Source organism: Sphaeramia orbicularis, chromosome 10 (genome assembly GCF_902148855.1).
Source record: "Sphaeramia orbicularis chromosome 10, fSphaOr1.1, whole genome shotgun sequence".
NCBI lineage: Eukaryota > Metazoa > Chordata > Actinopteri > Kurtiformes > Apogonidae > Sphaeramia > Sphaeramia orbicularis.
Genome location: NC_043966.1, coordinates 27,020,695 through 27,035,846, shown reverse-complemented (window position 1 = coordinate 27,035,846; position 15,152 = coordinate 27,020,695). Strand labels below are relative to the sequence as shown.

The 15,152-nt window shown below is 37.5% G+C and overlaps 1 protein-coding gene across 1 annotated transcript in view; it reads right to left on the bottom strand.

Annotated features, from left to right (window-relative positions):
• Positions 1-1,411: 1,411 nt before the first annotated feature.
• Positions 1,412-15,152, bottom strand: part of slc43a1a (solute carrier family 43 member 1a) — a 28,369-nt gene continuing 14,628 nt past the window's right edge. The window contains exons 6-15 of the mRNA XM_030145620.1: positions 8,178-8,270; positions 7,852-7,985; positions 7,614-7,744; positions 6,449-6,595; positions 6,329-6,364; positions 6,107-6,242; positions 4,295-4,424; positions 4,125-4,198; positions 3,506-3,629; positions 1,412-2,186 (exon numbers count right to left, since the gene is read on the bottom strand). Of these exons, the coding sequence (XP_030001480.1) occupies positions 1,989-2,186; positions 3,506-3,629; positions 4,125-4,198; positions 4,295-4,424; positions 6,107-6,242; positions 6,329-6,364; positions 6,449-6,595; positions 7,614-7,744; positions 7,852-7,985; positions 8,178-8,270 (1,203 nt within the window). The 3' untranslated portion in view covers positions 1,412-1,988. The remainder of the gene's footprint in view (positions 2,187-3,505; positions 3,630-4,124; positions 4,199-4,294; positions 4,425-6,106; positions 6,243-6,328; positions 6,365-6,448; positions 6,596-7,613; positions 7,745-7,851; positions 7,986-8,177; positions 8,271-15,152) is intronic.

Genomic DNA, 15,152 nt, shown 5'->3' with positions numbered 1-15,152 from the left:
CCAACCTGAAGGCTGAAGATAAAGCTTTAAAAATATACAGATTTGGAAAAGCAAAGATGATTTTGCTTTCATATATGGATCAAACTCAATTTATCCAAAACGTGACTCATTCAAGCGCCATTTAAAGGTTTTACAGCCACATCACAGGGAAAAACAATGTCAGCGAGTTAGCAGCTGAAATAGTCAAAACAAATAACCATGTTGGTGTTCACTGCAGGACTAATGCACTATGTTGTAACTCCTGAGAAAAATTGCGGCACTATAAAGTTTTCTATGACTACAGCCACGTTAGGCCTAAACATGGCTTTATCCAAAAACACTGCTGTTTGGTTGAGGTGTTTTCACAATTACTTGAGTTGCATAAAAGGCACAGATATGAGACAAAACAAAGTCATGTTTAACCTCTGCATGAGCAATGATTTAAGAAGCTAAACATGGTTTATAGGAGGCAAGAAATAAATGCAGTTTAAAAAGTACATGGGAAAAAAAAAAAAAAATCATTCTAAAATCCATATAATACAGTTGCAGTTTGCAGAGCAAAGAATTGACATATTCAACTGAACTTATGTTCAAGAAAAATAAAAACTGCAGTTGGCTAAAGGAAGTTACAATGTGTACTATATTTGCGTTTTAATGCTACTTTATGTATCCAAGCAGAAAAGTTTTGTTAAGAACAGGTAACGGAGTACACACCAGTATGTACTACAAGCAAGCAACATATGGAATAAAATCCAAGTCACACCTCAGCTGTATTTACAAAAAACACATGTGCACTAATATTTATGCTCCAAAATCAAAACATGACAAAAGCCAAAAAAAAAAAAAAAAGCATAAGCAGAATACACTGTAAATCATCTCAGCATAATTTATAATTAGCAACTACAAAATAACATTTTCTTTTACTGAAACGAACGCTTCCCTTTTTAATGCTAATGCAGCTAGAGTATAAAAAAAGACACTTAAATACATATTTATACACACACTATTTCATTTCTGTGCATAAAGCAGTACAAAGTGTTTAATAACATTGACACACACTGTGTGTCAGGTTTTAAAAGTCAGTCATATTTTTCCTTGTGAATTTTCCTCAATTTTTTTTTTTAATATAAAAATGCCAGAAATATAAAGGGATGAATCCACACTGACAATGAAAAACATGAAAGCACAAGGATAAATATCTGTTCTGATTTAATTTTTCTTTCTGGGTATTAAAGAATTAAATGAATTTATATTTATGAATGTGAAATATGACTGATGGACAGACATAGGAATCGGTTGCAGAGAGACAGTACAAAAAGGAAACAGAGGAGGTAGATGGAGTCTCTGTCTACAACCAGCCTATTTGTGTGTCTATGTGTGAGCTGAGTCTGAAAACCCCCAAAAGCTTCTTCATACTTACCAAAGTCTGGTGTTTGTAAATGCTTTCAGTTAATAGCTTGAATACTTTTACTAGTGTTTAATACATTTGTTTGTAGTTTTTTTTTTTTTTTAGGGGGGACAGGGGGGTTACAGTAGAAACAGCACTTTACTCACGGTCAAGTACATTTTCCAAACAATACTGAAATATAAAGAACATGCAACTGTCTTAATATAGTTAAGCTTTTCTTTGGTTTTAGCAATGATTTTGCTGATTAAAAGAACTAAATAATTTTCAAGTACCGTGATGTCCTTAGTTTGACAATGAGGCCACACAAGGACATATGCGTTGCATGTGCTTGTGAGTGAAATCTATGGCTTAAAATCACCCTAATTTGCCTCTTTGAACAAAACCAAAATAAATATACACAAACATGATGATGAATGACACATCTGTCTGAGATATAAAACACAGGGGATCCTACTTGATATGTAAAATGGTTAGTAATGAACAAAGTTTATACCAGCAATGACCAAAAGACATTGGAAATTTAAAAACCAAATGGATGCGTAGACTGCTGGTGCTAATTTAAAGGCACATATAAAAATATATTGTTGGTTGTGGGGACGCTTCAGGCCTCCACAGCTGTGACGCCGTTGCTGTGGGGCTTGTAGCCGTTGGCCTCGGTGTGGTTGAGTGCCTGCATCTCCTGGCCCGTGGTTCTCTTGTTTCTGGCCTCGTTTTCCCTCATCAGCTGTCTGCGATGGTAGAACAGGTAACCCGGCAACAGGAAGCCAGTCAGCGAGAAGATCAGCAGGCCCAGGTTGATCTGAGGGATGAGAGGGAGCACGGAGTTGATGTTTGATCAGTTTAATGTTGTATTTTCTGATACTATCATTGTCAGGGCTGATGTACAGTCTGGTCTATAAGTATTTGGACAGTGACACATATTTCCTGTGTTGCCTCTGTATGCCACCAGTGGATCTGAAAGAACCCATGTGGTTAAAATGTGGACTTTCAGCTTTAATTTAATCTCTTGTAGACTGTTGTCATGAATTAGCCTCTATACTCCACTGTTTTTTGAGGTGAGCAAACAAGTGAAGTGACCCCAGATCATAAAACTGCAATCACAGCTTGTATTGTAGTAACTTGGCATGATGGGTAATCACTAATCACCTCTCATCTCACCCTGATCTGTTCATCAATCTGGACTCATCAGACAACATGACCATTTTCCACTGAGACAGAGTCCAGTCTTTATGCTCTCTATCAAATCGATGGTTGTTTAAGAAATGAGAAGCTACTGCATCAGTTAGAGTTAAATAACTTATTCAATGGAAGGATCTAAGCCAGTGTTTTTCAACCTTGGGGTTGGGACCCCACGTGGGGTCACCTGAAATTTCTAGTAATTGATTTAAACAAACAAAAAAATACATACTAATAAAAAATATATGGTGAGTTGAGACAATCACTATCCATAAAAGACATGAAAAACTCTGAAGCTGAAACTGAAGCACTGTGGTTCTGTTTATCTTTCAAATGTTCATTGTGGTCGGTTTCAGATGCTGCAGCTCTTTCATAATTCCTAGTTGGAGTTATTGTTTGTTCAGTATTAATTGTCAGCCTTGTAAATACAAGCTGGACTGACTGTACATATCCTGACCAAGGAAAATAAAATTCTCACTTTGTGCAGTAATCTACACCTGACTTTTCTGCCTCCATCCATAATAATATACATTATATAGACTAAATACCATCTAAATTTAAAGTTTATTTGCAACATAGTATAGCAAACTATTACATGATCAAAACCAAATTAATTTTAGCAAAAAAAAAAAAAAAAAGTCTCCGTTTTGAATGTCTGGGGTCACCATAAATTTGTGATGTTAAAATGGGGTCACAAGCCAAAAAAGGTTGGGAACCACTGATCTTGGCTATTTCCTTAGTTACAGGTGAGGACTTGCTGTGTACTTGTAACATTTTTTTAACTCCAAGCAAACAAACATCTATTAAACTGGACGAATGTTTAAAGCTGCAAAGTTAAAAAAAAACAAAACAAAACATTAGAATAAACACAATCAAAGGCATGTGTATGTATGTGTGTGTGTCCCAGTGTACAGGGCTGTGGTGATATCAGTGTGTCCTCACCCAGTGGGGGTCTCCTTTCAGTGGTCCGACCATGAGGATGAAGAGCGGCTGCTGTAGCAGAGCGACCACAGCGCTGATCATGGACTGGAGACCAGTCAGGGTGCCAAAGTGGTTGGATGGGTATCTGTGGGACACACTGCTGATTAAGAAGTGTTTTAAACACAAATGATGCCCCGTTTAATGAAGGACATAATAATACACATATAATATTGTTGCAAGTATGTGCAACTACGTCATTTCAGCGAAGTCTGTTCAATTAAAACCTTCCCTAGATTCTGCATCAGACATTATTACATTACTGTGGTTTTTAAAGCTAAATGATACAGTACCCCCTACATTTGTCACCACATCTGGTTGCTTTTATCACTTTATAAAGTTCTTATTTGTGCTTCGTGTTTATAAGGTGCTATGAGACAACTTGCAGTGGTTTGGGAGAGTTTCCAGTTCCAGCCCCTGAACGTTGCACATTTATGAAGCTGAGTGTTAACTGTCTTATTAATGAAGCAGAAACAAATGCACATTTTTATATTTAAGCATGAAGTTTGTGATCCATTACACCTATAAAGCCTCTAATTTCCTGTGGATGGTGCAGTTGGTGAGGGGGCAGTGAAGTACTCACACGGCAGCGTAAAGGCCTCCGCAGCAGGAGTGAATGAAGCCTCGGACCATGGTGTGGAGGATGAAGGTCAAGATCTAACACAGCAACAAGACAGTCAAAGTGAACCCAACCATCAGCGCATTGGAGTGTTTATTCTTTATTTTCTTGCTAACATAACTCAGATATGTTACCTGTAGAGGCAGGTTGTCTATGAGGCAGCAGAATCCAAAAGCAAGAAGCAGCATGTTGGTGAGGATGAAGGCCCTCATGGCATTGGTCACCTTCTGGATCTTACGGTCTCTTTTGGGCACGATACATTCTCTGACGGGACACAGACAGATGCACCATAACATTCCTACATTCATATCAAAGACATTTTAGGGCGTCGTCAAATCTAAAAAACAGGTATTGTAGCCAGTCTCAAGACCTTTATTTATTTTTTGTCTCTTTAGTTTTTTAAAGTATTTTTTCAGGCCTTTTTACCTTTATTTGATAAAGCAGAGTGAGAGACAGGAAATGGAAATGAGGGGAATGACATGCAGCAAATGGTCTCAAGCCAGAAGCACACCTGGGTCACAGTGATAAGGCTTTGGCATAAATGGGAAACAAAGCAGGGCACCCCAAGATCATGTAGTTAGAGCTAAGTATCATTACAAAAGCATCTTTTAACATAAGTAATGGGGAATATAAGTACAGTAATGTGCAAAGGTCTTAGGCCACCCTTAGCCATGTTGGTTTTACACAGTTGTAATGAGCACAATATCGATTTCTCAGTCTAATTCAGGGGAATATCTTACACATTAATTTCTCACAAAAATATAAACAGGTTTCTACACATTTTTCAAGGTCAAATTCAAGCACTTTTCAAGCACTTTTAAGGGTCATTTTCAAATTTTTCCAGCACAGCACCTTATCACTGGGGTAAAATACACATCTACAGGAACACATTTACTCATGATTATTTTTTTTTTCCACTTTTTAATCACAGTGATGTACATTGTCTTAGGCTATAAACATCTAAAATTATGTTTCATAAGAGCAAAAAGTTTAGAAATTAAAGGAGAACACAAAGTTTTATCCAAATAAATGGAAGCCACTTAGAGTTCTTCAGGCACACTCACACCGAACCAAAGATTAAGATAAAAATTTACCTGGAGTTGATCTGAGAGCACCTGCTAATTTTCTTTTTTGACATAAAGTTTAATTTTTCAAAATGTATCACCACTCGGTAAGTAGCAGAGGCAGAGTTAATATTAAAGATAAATAAATAAATCACATCACAGAGTTATAATTCCAAGCACTTTCAAGGACTTCAACTAAAATTCAATCGCTTTTCAGACCTTGAAAACACAACTTTGAAATTCAAGCATTTTCAAGGATTTCAAGCACCTGTACAAAAGGACAATCAGTATTTAATTTGATCTCTGTTCTCGTGATAAAAGTGACCCAAAAAATAAGCAAAAAAATTAACATGTGTTGAATGAAACCTGGCGTAAAACGCTAGAAGATTAGTTCATTACATCTCCTAATATCTGTACAGAACATTTATGTTAAGTACAAAGGAAAGTCACACTGAATACTGGATACTTCAGACTGTTTTTTTTTTCCTGAAATTCTTCTTTTTAATACTGTTCTATATTTCAGTTGTTTATTGTCCAGAAACTGACAAATGCATTCAAACATTAAGACTGATAATGATATTGTTGCTAAAACAAAAAAATATTTGTAGCCTAAATCTTTTGCACAGAAAACTATGCCAATAACTTCCTTAAAATATTGTTTTTTAATATGGTTTACTTTTTCATGACAAATGTTTTAAAAACCTTGGAAAAAAGCATGTCCGTTTACCTTGTTGTAAATAAACATCCATTATGTTCTATGTAGATGAATATATTTAGATGCAACTGCTTTGTAACTGCCAACATTTTGACCCTTAGGTCTTTATTTTCAACATCACTGCAAAACTAGGATAAAAATACATAAACTTTTGCAGCTGTATGTACCTCTTTTCTGTGTCTGATGGGACAGTCTTCTCCTCTTCACACTCCTTCATCTTCCAGTCCATGATATAACCAATCAGAGGACAAGTGACGAGGCAAAGCAGCTGCAGTGTACCGAAGATGGACGAGTAGAAACTCACTGAAGGAGAACATATTGATTTAGATTAGACGTAGTGGGAACGCAACATTACATTATTAATGTTTTAACTTTAATCATTTGCTGACCTTTTTCTTCTGCCTCAATGACCAGCTCGTCAGATGCTGCAAGGCAAAAAAAGGTGTCAGTAAGTTTTCAAATTAGAAAAACGAATGTACGAACAATGTTTGAGAGCGTTGGACACTCACGATGCTCTTCTCCATGAGTCACCATGAACTCCAACATCTTGTTCATCGCCCCCATGAAGAAGATAATCCTCAACTGGGACATGCCCATGGTAACCAGACTCCACAGGAAGATGGGAGAGAAAACAGACCGACGGAAAGGAACGGCATCTAAAAGAAGAGATAGAAGTTTTGTTTTATCCAGTGAGAAATAGAACACAAAAAATCCAGCAACAGTGCAGTAGCGGAAAAAAAAGACACCCTTAAAATGGTACACAATCTCAAATATGATCATGAAATACTTCTGGAACAATCCTGTTTGTGTTTCAAAACATGTGGCTGCATCAGACAGGCACAAACAAATGCAAATGATCTTTTTGTTTAGCGTCAAGAAGAAAAAATTAATAAAACTGATATTTGGCAGTTTCAACATGTCATGCTCTGTATGTGTTTTATGGTCTTGCTGAAACATCCAGTTTTGACAGAGATGGAACAGAGCATGTGCGTTTGCAGAATGGCACAATACTTGGGTACTTGAGTTCAATGACTTAAAGGGGTCATATTTTGCTTTTTTAAATGGAATTATGCATTTTAAAACATTTCCCTGTGGTCTACATAAACTGTAAATGCTATGCTTGTGTCTGAATTCTTCATTAATGAAACTCCACAGGTCCATCTTCAACTATATTTCTGACTAATGACACCAGAAAGGTCATTTTGAGTGCTGGCCCTTGAAATGCAAATGTGCTGCTCTGTCCTATTTCTCTATACTCTGAGAAATGTTTGTTGGAAGTCTTGACTTTATATGTGCAAATGTCGTGATGTAACTAGTTATGGATGCAACAAATGAAGAAGGAATTAAAACAGGTTGTAGAAATCCACTTGATTTTTGCCAAAATGAATATAATGATAGCTTTGCAGCACCTGGAGGGTTCAAATTCAAACTTTTTGAACTATTAGGGTCCAAATACACAAACACAAAGACTAATAAAAGTGGGTTTAGCAAAATATGACCCCTTTAAGTGTGATTCATAATGCAGTATATTACAAATGTTGTGTCCAAAAACTTTTTTCCACCACTGTATCTGTATATTTTTCCATGATTTGAGGCCATGAAACTTGTTCAGCTGACTCAATATGCTCTATGAGAGATGGATGAGCGGGCTTATTCTTGCTGGTGTTGACTTACTAGGTGCAACTTCAGGCCCTTGAGGAAGTTTCTCTGTGGAGTGGTGGTGGACGTCTCCGTTTTTCTGGCCCAGTCTCTCTGCAGCGCCCCTCTGCTCTGATGACGGCAGCTCTAGCAGTGTGTTGATCTTACTGATAAAATACGGGTTTGTACAGTGTCAGTAATGCATTGTGTGTCTGATGATCAATTTTATGTTTTTGGTTTGAGCGGAAAGAACTACATGGACGGACAAACTGACCTGTAGTCCACTTCATCAGGTGTAGGAAAACCCTCTGTGGGCCAGTTGAGGAAACAGTTGACAAAGACAAATGCAGCAAGTCCTGCCCACACTCCCATGATCACCTGGAAGGACACGTCTGCGTCGTAGATCAGCTAGAGGAGAAACAGGAGAACACAAGAAATATTATTATAATAATGCCAAGTGACAGTTTAATTCACTTCTCTCAGGAGTGTGGATATAACAAAATCAAACACATAAGATGCAAGTACATTTGAAAAAATAAAATATGTCTAAAATTGTCTCTTTGAGAACAATGTGTAGTGTTTGTCTCTTATTTTGCTCACTTTGACTCCAGGGAAGGTGACAGCAGAGGAGGCGTAGGAGCCGATCATCAGAGACATGACAGTGGAACTCAGAGCGCCAAACATGTTAGGAAGCTGTTGACAAAGAGAGACAAAGATAAGAAAATAATGCAATAAGCAGACTGTAAGAGAAGGTTAAAATACTCCAGTACAAAGAAATGTCCTGCAAGAAAATCCATACATAGATATGAAGTATTTGCAGCAAATGAAGTTGAGGTATTTTCCATCTGACGAATACATTATAATAGGACATAAATATATTCTCAACAGAGTTAGATCATCATGTCATGTTACTGTTTTAGCTACTTGGGCTGATCTGAGCTCCTTTATATCCAGTTTTCTTTAATTTAACCTGTAAAGACCCAAACAATCACCATCGACCAAAACCATCAACTGATCTAAACTGTTTAATACCTACTGATCTATTAATCCTGTCAATGCATGTAAATAATTGGTGTAAAATGCGGTTTGTCATATTTTCATGGTCATTAGATATGACCCATGTGGACGTTCAGAGGCTCTGTAGTGAACGTGGAAACACCGTCATCTTCTACAACATTGATTCACCAGTAAAACCCATGAAGTTGGATCAATGACAGTGGATGGAGACACATGTTTTTATGTTCAGTTATTGACATCTTTACTGAAAAAGTCTTTTTTCTTCACTTTCCTCTGTTTTGATATCATAAGTTTTAGAATTTACTCTGAGCTTTAATGAACATGTACATGGTCTGTGAATTAAATATAGGAAAATACATGATCTACAGTGAAAAACTGCAAAACAAAGAGGATCATTTTATAATAAATGGTGATAAATCACTTAAGAAAGGTTAAATAGAGAGAAAAAATAATTTGGGAACTGCCACAAAAGTAGCACTGGGTCTTTATGGGTTAAGGCCCCTCTTGTTTACTTTTTATTTAACATTTAAATTTTGGTGACATTTAAAAAGGAAAATCCTTTTATGGTGGAGCTGTAGACTGCTCCCTCCCTTCTTGCTACAATATCAGAAGCTTAAAAGCCTGGTTTAATTCTGTGTGAAATCTTCATTTTAACTTAACATCTTGAGTAATTACAGCTGTCAGACAAATGTGGAGTAAAAAGTACAATTCTCTCTGAAATACAAAATAGGATAAAATGTAAATAATCAAATTTCCAGCCTCTCCTTTACTTGAGTTAAATATGTAGTAATAATCCACCTAAGATAAAGACCACAGTGATGTTAAATACTGTACATTAAGTCTTTGAACATCCACATTTGAGTATTTTAGTGGAAGTACAGTTGTGTTTTTGTCCACCAGTGGGCAGGCAGGTACTTCTTGTGAGCAACATGATCCTTACAGAGGAAAACTACAACCCTGTTAGCTGTTCCCTCACTGGCTCTGCACTCATTAACCCTTGTCTCTACCTGCAAGGCAGACTCATTAAACAAATATTACTTTCCATGTCATGAGGAAACAAGACACAAAGTCATGACCCAGTTCAAGCCCTAACCCCCATAGTTAAAACCCAGACTAAGCTCGACTTAGACACACATCCACAGCCTTTCTTCTTTCAACATTTTCCCCGAATTCAGATTAAAAATGTGGAAGCCGATCTATAGGTTGTTCTCGGTGAACTCCACTGGGCCTGGTGGTCCCTGCTCGGGGGACAAGGAAACGGGCACCAGGCACTGAGACATCATATATTAGGTCGACCTATTTACAGTAGTAAGAAGCTTAACTAACATAACAATGACCTATTGTGCTGCCAGCACACTTCGTGTCCTTTGATTAGGGTCTTAAATGGGTCAATCACGAATATAAAATCACATGTGAAGGATTTTAGGTGTGCTGCATGACAAGCTAAACTTTTTTCCCCTCTCAGCACAAACCATGATTTTCCAAACTTCAGTCTGACTCTGTGTCAGTTAATCTCTCCCCACGTTCACCCACTAGTGTACCTCATTTACCCCGAGTCTTGTGCACTTTCTTCACTCTTAGACCAATCTGAGTGAGGCCGGATAAACTGACGTCAAGGCTGTGTGAGGAAATGGAAAACAATGATCCAAAAATAATTGGTAGTGTTTTTTTTTCTGTGTTTAATTAAAACAATGATTCTGTCCATTCAGGCATAAATTATTCTGCTACTCCAATGGATGCCTTATGTTCATACTCTTTATAAAAATCACACAATTATCTGTTTTTTTTTTATCATTTTACCAAGAATTTCAGACCTGAATCTTCACAAATGTACAACAACTTGATGACTCTAAATGTATCGCATCTTCAAATATTTCACATTTCTGCACATCTACATTTTCATCCTGACATTGAAGCAGTTAAGTTAGATCAGACCTGCCTTGTATTTAGACAGCGCAGTGAAAAACAGACTGCATATCTTTCTACAATATGAACAGCAGCATCTTGTAGTGTCCTGACTTCACTTGATTTGATTATGATGTCTGCATTGAACATTTTCCACAGCTCCACCATGAATGCCTGCTTTCTAGCTGTGCTGCATCTTCTTTCAAACAGACTTGTCACATTTGCGGTGGACTCAAGAAGCAACGAAAAGACTTTGATTTTGTTCCCTAAACTTTTTCACTCCATATGCATTCAGCAAAATGTACAGTTCGAAGGTGCTGGTGAAAATTTACATGTGAGTGCTTTGGCTTCTCCAGATTAGGCTGGGGTGGCAGCTTGTGGCTGGCAGACTGTTGTGTGTGTGTGTTGCAGAGGGAAACACAGGGTCACGTTGAGAGGTGACACAACAACGAGGTTGGCAAGTAAACAGGAAAAAAAAACTTTCCTCAGGATGTTTCACAGAAAGCCTGCATGTCTGGATGAGGTGGGAAAAAACAGCCTTATTCACTGTTTCTGAGAATTGAAATACTTCACGGGCTGACTCTGACCATGTTATCAACAGCGCTGGACTGTCTGACTGCAGAGAACTCCGGAATGTAGACGAGAGGGCCCTCTGAGCACACAGCGGAGTTTGCATCTCTATCTAATGTTAAAGCTAAGATATTCCAGCCATGTGAGGTGACAGCTAGCTGATGTTTGCTTTCAGGTGTAGATCAAGTTCAGGTTCAGGTTCAGGTTCAGTTAACTTACTACACAATTTGTCAGTGAGATTTAAGTGTGAGAATGAGGGGAAAAATGCCCAAAGTGTCAGTGCATGTGGTGTTGCATGTGCAGCAGCAGGCGTGATTCCCATCACCATGTTCTGGCAGTTCTCATAAAATACATATTACACATGGTACTCCAGCACATGTCCTGCATGTTACTGCGACTGGGGGGATGTGGACAGGAACACGTGACTGTATGGAGGTACACTGAGGTCAGCCAATGTCAGAAAGTCACACACAAATGGAGCTCTGCCTGTTCTCTTGCCATTACTAATCAGTTCAGGCTCTAGTCCTGCTGTGCTCACTCACTTGGGTGTTGTAAGAATCTGGCACCGAGTTTAATTAAGACTTTAATCACACAGTGAATGGGCCAAATTGTAGCTTAATGAGACTGAAACTTCAATGCAGCACTCCCAACATGTGGGAGAGGGGGTGAGTATAAGAAAGGGGCAAGGCTTCTAAAAATGAACAATGGTGAAAAAAGTGAAAGTAGCAAGACATTTTTTTTCTTTTTTGATCTCTGGTTCTGATCTCCCCTCAGTGCAGCTGCAGCCCCTCTCGGTGGAACTCGCAGCAGGAAACACTAAACCGTGGCTGATTAACACCGGCTCCTTCAGTCCACCTCAGCCTCTGCCTCTGCCTCCTTTTTCACTTTACATAGACTGGTCGAGACCCTTCCCCTCACAGCGTCGGCTCTGGGTCCATGTCCAGCTGTGCTTGTCTTATATAACCCAAAAGAGTGGACAGATGTAGATGAACGCACTGTTTTCTCCTAAGTGACTATTTCTTATCTCAGATCCACGATTTTCCGTACATATCAAGTTAAAATTGGAGTCGCTCGCTTCTCTTCACTGTCAAAATCAGCAGAGACAAAACTGACAGGTCTCATAACTGTAGTGAATTTGAGTGTTACGCAATACATGATTTTAAAAATCCTACTCCGTACACCATTAAACAAGGCAAAAATACCAAAATAGTCAGTAAACAAAAGTAAATTCAGAGACTGCAGATCTGAAATATAATATTTCCACAGCCACCTATATCTTAATATCACTCTGTCATTGTATAATATATATTAAATGTGTATGAACGTTATTGTATTTTGTACATTTATTATTATTTATTACTAAGTGCACTGTTTAATATCCTCACACTATGTTACCTAATGCTGTACCTGTTGTTATTGTTTGCAGCAACAGACCAAAGAAAACCCACCTGATAATAAACCACATTCAATTTACTCGCACAGTCACAAATAGAAAAACAGCATCATCATCTGATGCCTCTCTGTTCTGTTTCTTCTACTTGTATAGACATCAATAGTAGCTTGACCCACAATGAACTTGAAGAGCTGACACTTCCCGTTTCTCTGAGTGTTATAACCCGGACTTCTCTAACTCAATAAGCAGCCGCACCAACCTTCAGAGTGCAGTGAGTGCAGGGAAATTCTATATAAGTGTTTTTTTTTCCCAGTCTTACAGGTTTGTAAGTACAAAGCATACCTCTGAAGGGCAAATCTAAATGTGTTACAGTTAACTGCAGAGGACTGTCCTCAGTCCTAAGGTTGTGATGATGGAGGCAGGTGACACACCGTTCCGTCACACTCATACAGTACATTCCTGGCATGCATTGTTCAGGTGATTTCAGGATCTAGGACGCCCAGAGCTGAAGAAATGAACTCTTAAGGCAGGGCTGAATCATGCTTAAGTTGAACAACTACACTTTATTATAATGCTCACAGCCATACAGGGGTGTCAGCAAAGATTAAACATCAATCACTGTGAAAAAAGTGTCACAGTGCAAGACGAGGGTATTTTTCAGACCAGTTTTATCCACATTCATAATGAACTGTTACATAAACAGCTGGAGGACAAACATTAAAATCCATCAAGTAACAGTTTTATAACTGTGGCGGTTAAATGGAAAATCAATTGAACTTGGTCCAAAAGAAAAAATGAATGTGTTTAGAAGAGATCAAACACCACTAAATTTTTTGCCTATTTATTTATTTTATGAAGTATTTTCCTCTATAAACCATATTAAATCCAGTTGGAGAAAACCAAAATCATTTGACCTTCTATAGTCAACAGATTTTGTTCACTGAAACCTGAAGTAAATTATAACCTTACAGGAGCTTTCATAACATGTAAAAGCTTTTTTCTGCCAGTTTTATGCTTTTGTTTGCTACAAATCTCAGTATTTTCATTGCACACAACATTAATGTGTACACAACAGAAATGTAAATGGAGTCCACTAAACTTTCAGTAAAGTCATGTACTGACATTTGTCATTGAAGTTGGTAAAATCCCATTTTTCTACTGTATCAAATCATATGAATCATGTAGTTTGATAGAGTTTATAGTTTCACATTAATATTCTGGAAAATATAATTGCATTTTTAAGCATATGTTGTTTTTTGCGTATATATGTGAACATACATGAAGTCATGCAATGGATATTTTCTGATAAAACCATTAAATGTCTGAAAGCTGCATAGATTAATATATATGTGCATAAATAAAGGCTGACATGTGTGCCTGTCAGGCCATGTGCTCTGTCATCATCAGTACAACAACAACAACAATAACACTGTGAAGGTCGTTGAAACCAATCCAAGATTCAGAGAGGGACAGCAAGACCAACAGCGACAAAGACGACAGACACATTTACCTCAAATGCATCTGCGATATTCTTATGTTTAATAGACGAGTAGTTACGTGTTTGTTTGTGTCTAGTTTTGAAAGAAAGTTTCCATGTTGATGTTCCTCTCCACTGATTAAATTTAGTTTTATTCCCAAATATGTCCGCCTGTGTGTGTGTGTGTGTGTGTGTGTGTGTGTGTGTGTGTGTGTATGTGTGTATGTGTGTGTGCGTGACAGACATAAATACTGACTCAGGCTGTTGAGCTATTTTCAAAGAACATTTCCTCCTTCTGTCTGACAATATATTTTGTTTTCATATGACTCAGCTTGTCAGTGAAGCGTTATCATGTTTACACTCAAATGCTAAACCCAACACTAAATCTCAACAGAAACATCCAGGATGTCTGACTCATTTTACACACGTCTTCCTGATGTATTTTGCACCTTTAAGGTGATGAGATAAGAAACAGTAATCCATTATTAGTTGCAGGATGGGATATTATAGCAGCATAGGGATACTAATATTGAAAGTATGAATTTAGGTAAAAAATATAACATGAAGAAAACTATATACAAAACTACAGATATATTAAGTAGCACTAAAAACTGTACAGAAAAATATATGTAAAAGAACAAAATGTGACCATTATTTAGTCTTACACGTTGATGAGGGACATATACTCTATAAAAATTGTACATTACCAGAAAATGTTGCATCCACTATTATCTAAGACACACCTGTAGCTGTACTAACTATAATATTTTCTTAAAAGGGTGTGAAACGTTACTCTTCTTTTATTATATTATTGTAATTTTGTACTTTGACAATATTCATTAAATTCTTTCCAGTAAATTACAATGAACTGAAATGAAAGTTCTCTGGCCTTAAATAATGTATTTCCGACTATACATATTTCACGTGGAGGATTTTATGAACAATTATTCGTATCAACCTAAGTGGCTCTGAAAGAGCATCACCTGAACTTATGGCTTTCCTGATGCATCCGACACAAAGGCTATACATAGGATAGGTTCACCTGTCTGCATGTAACTTTGACTTATATTATCTCGCCATCTGTTTCACGTTCAGTTCCCTGCGTGTACTTAACAGAGCACACATTTGTTCATCCACATGTGTGCACAGTCATGCCGAGTTGAAAAGGTTCCTCATTGATTTTCTGCTGAGAGAAACATAAAGAGTGGGAACA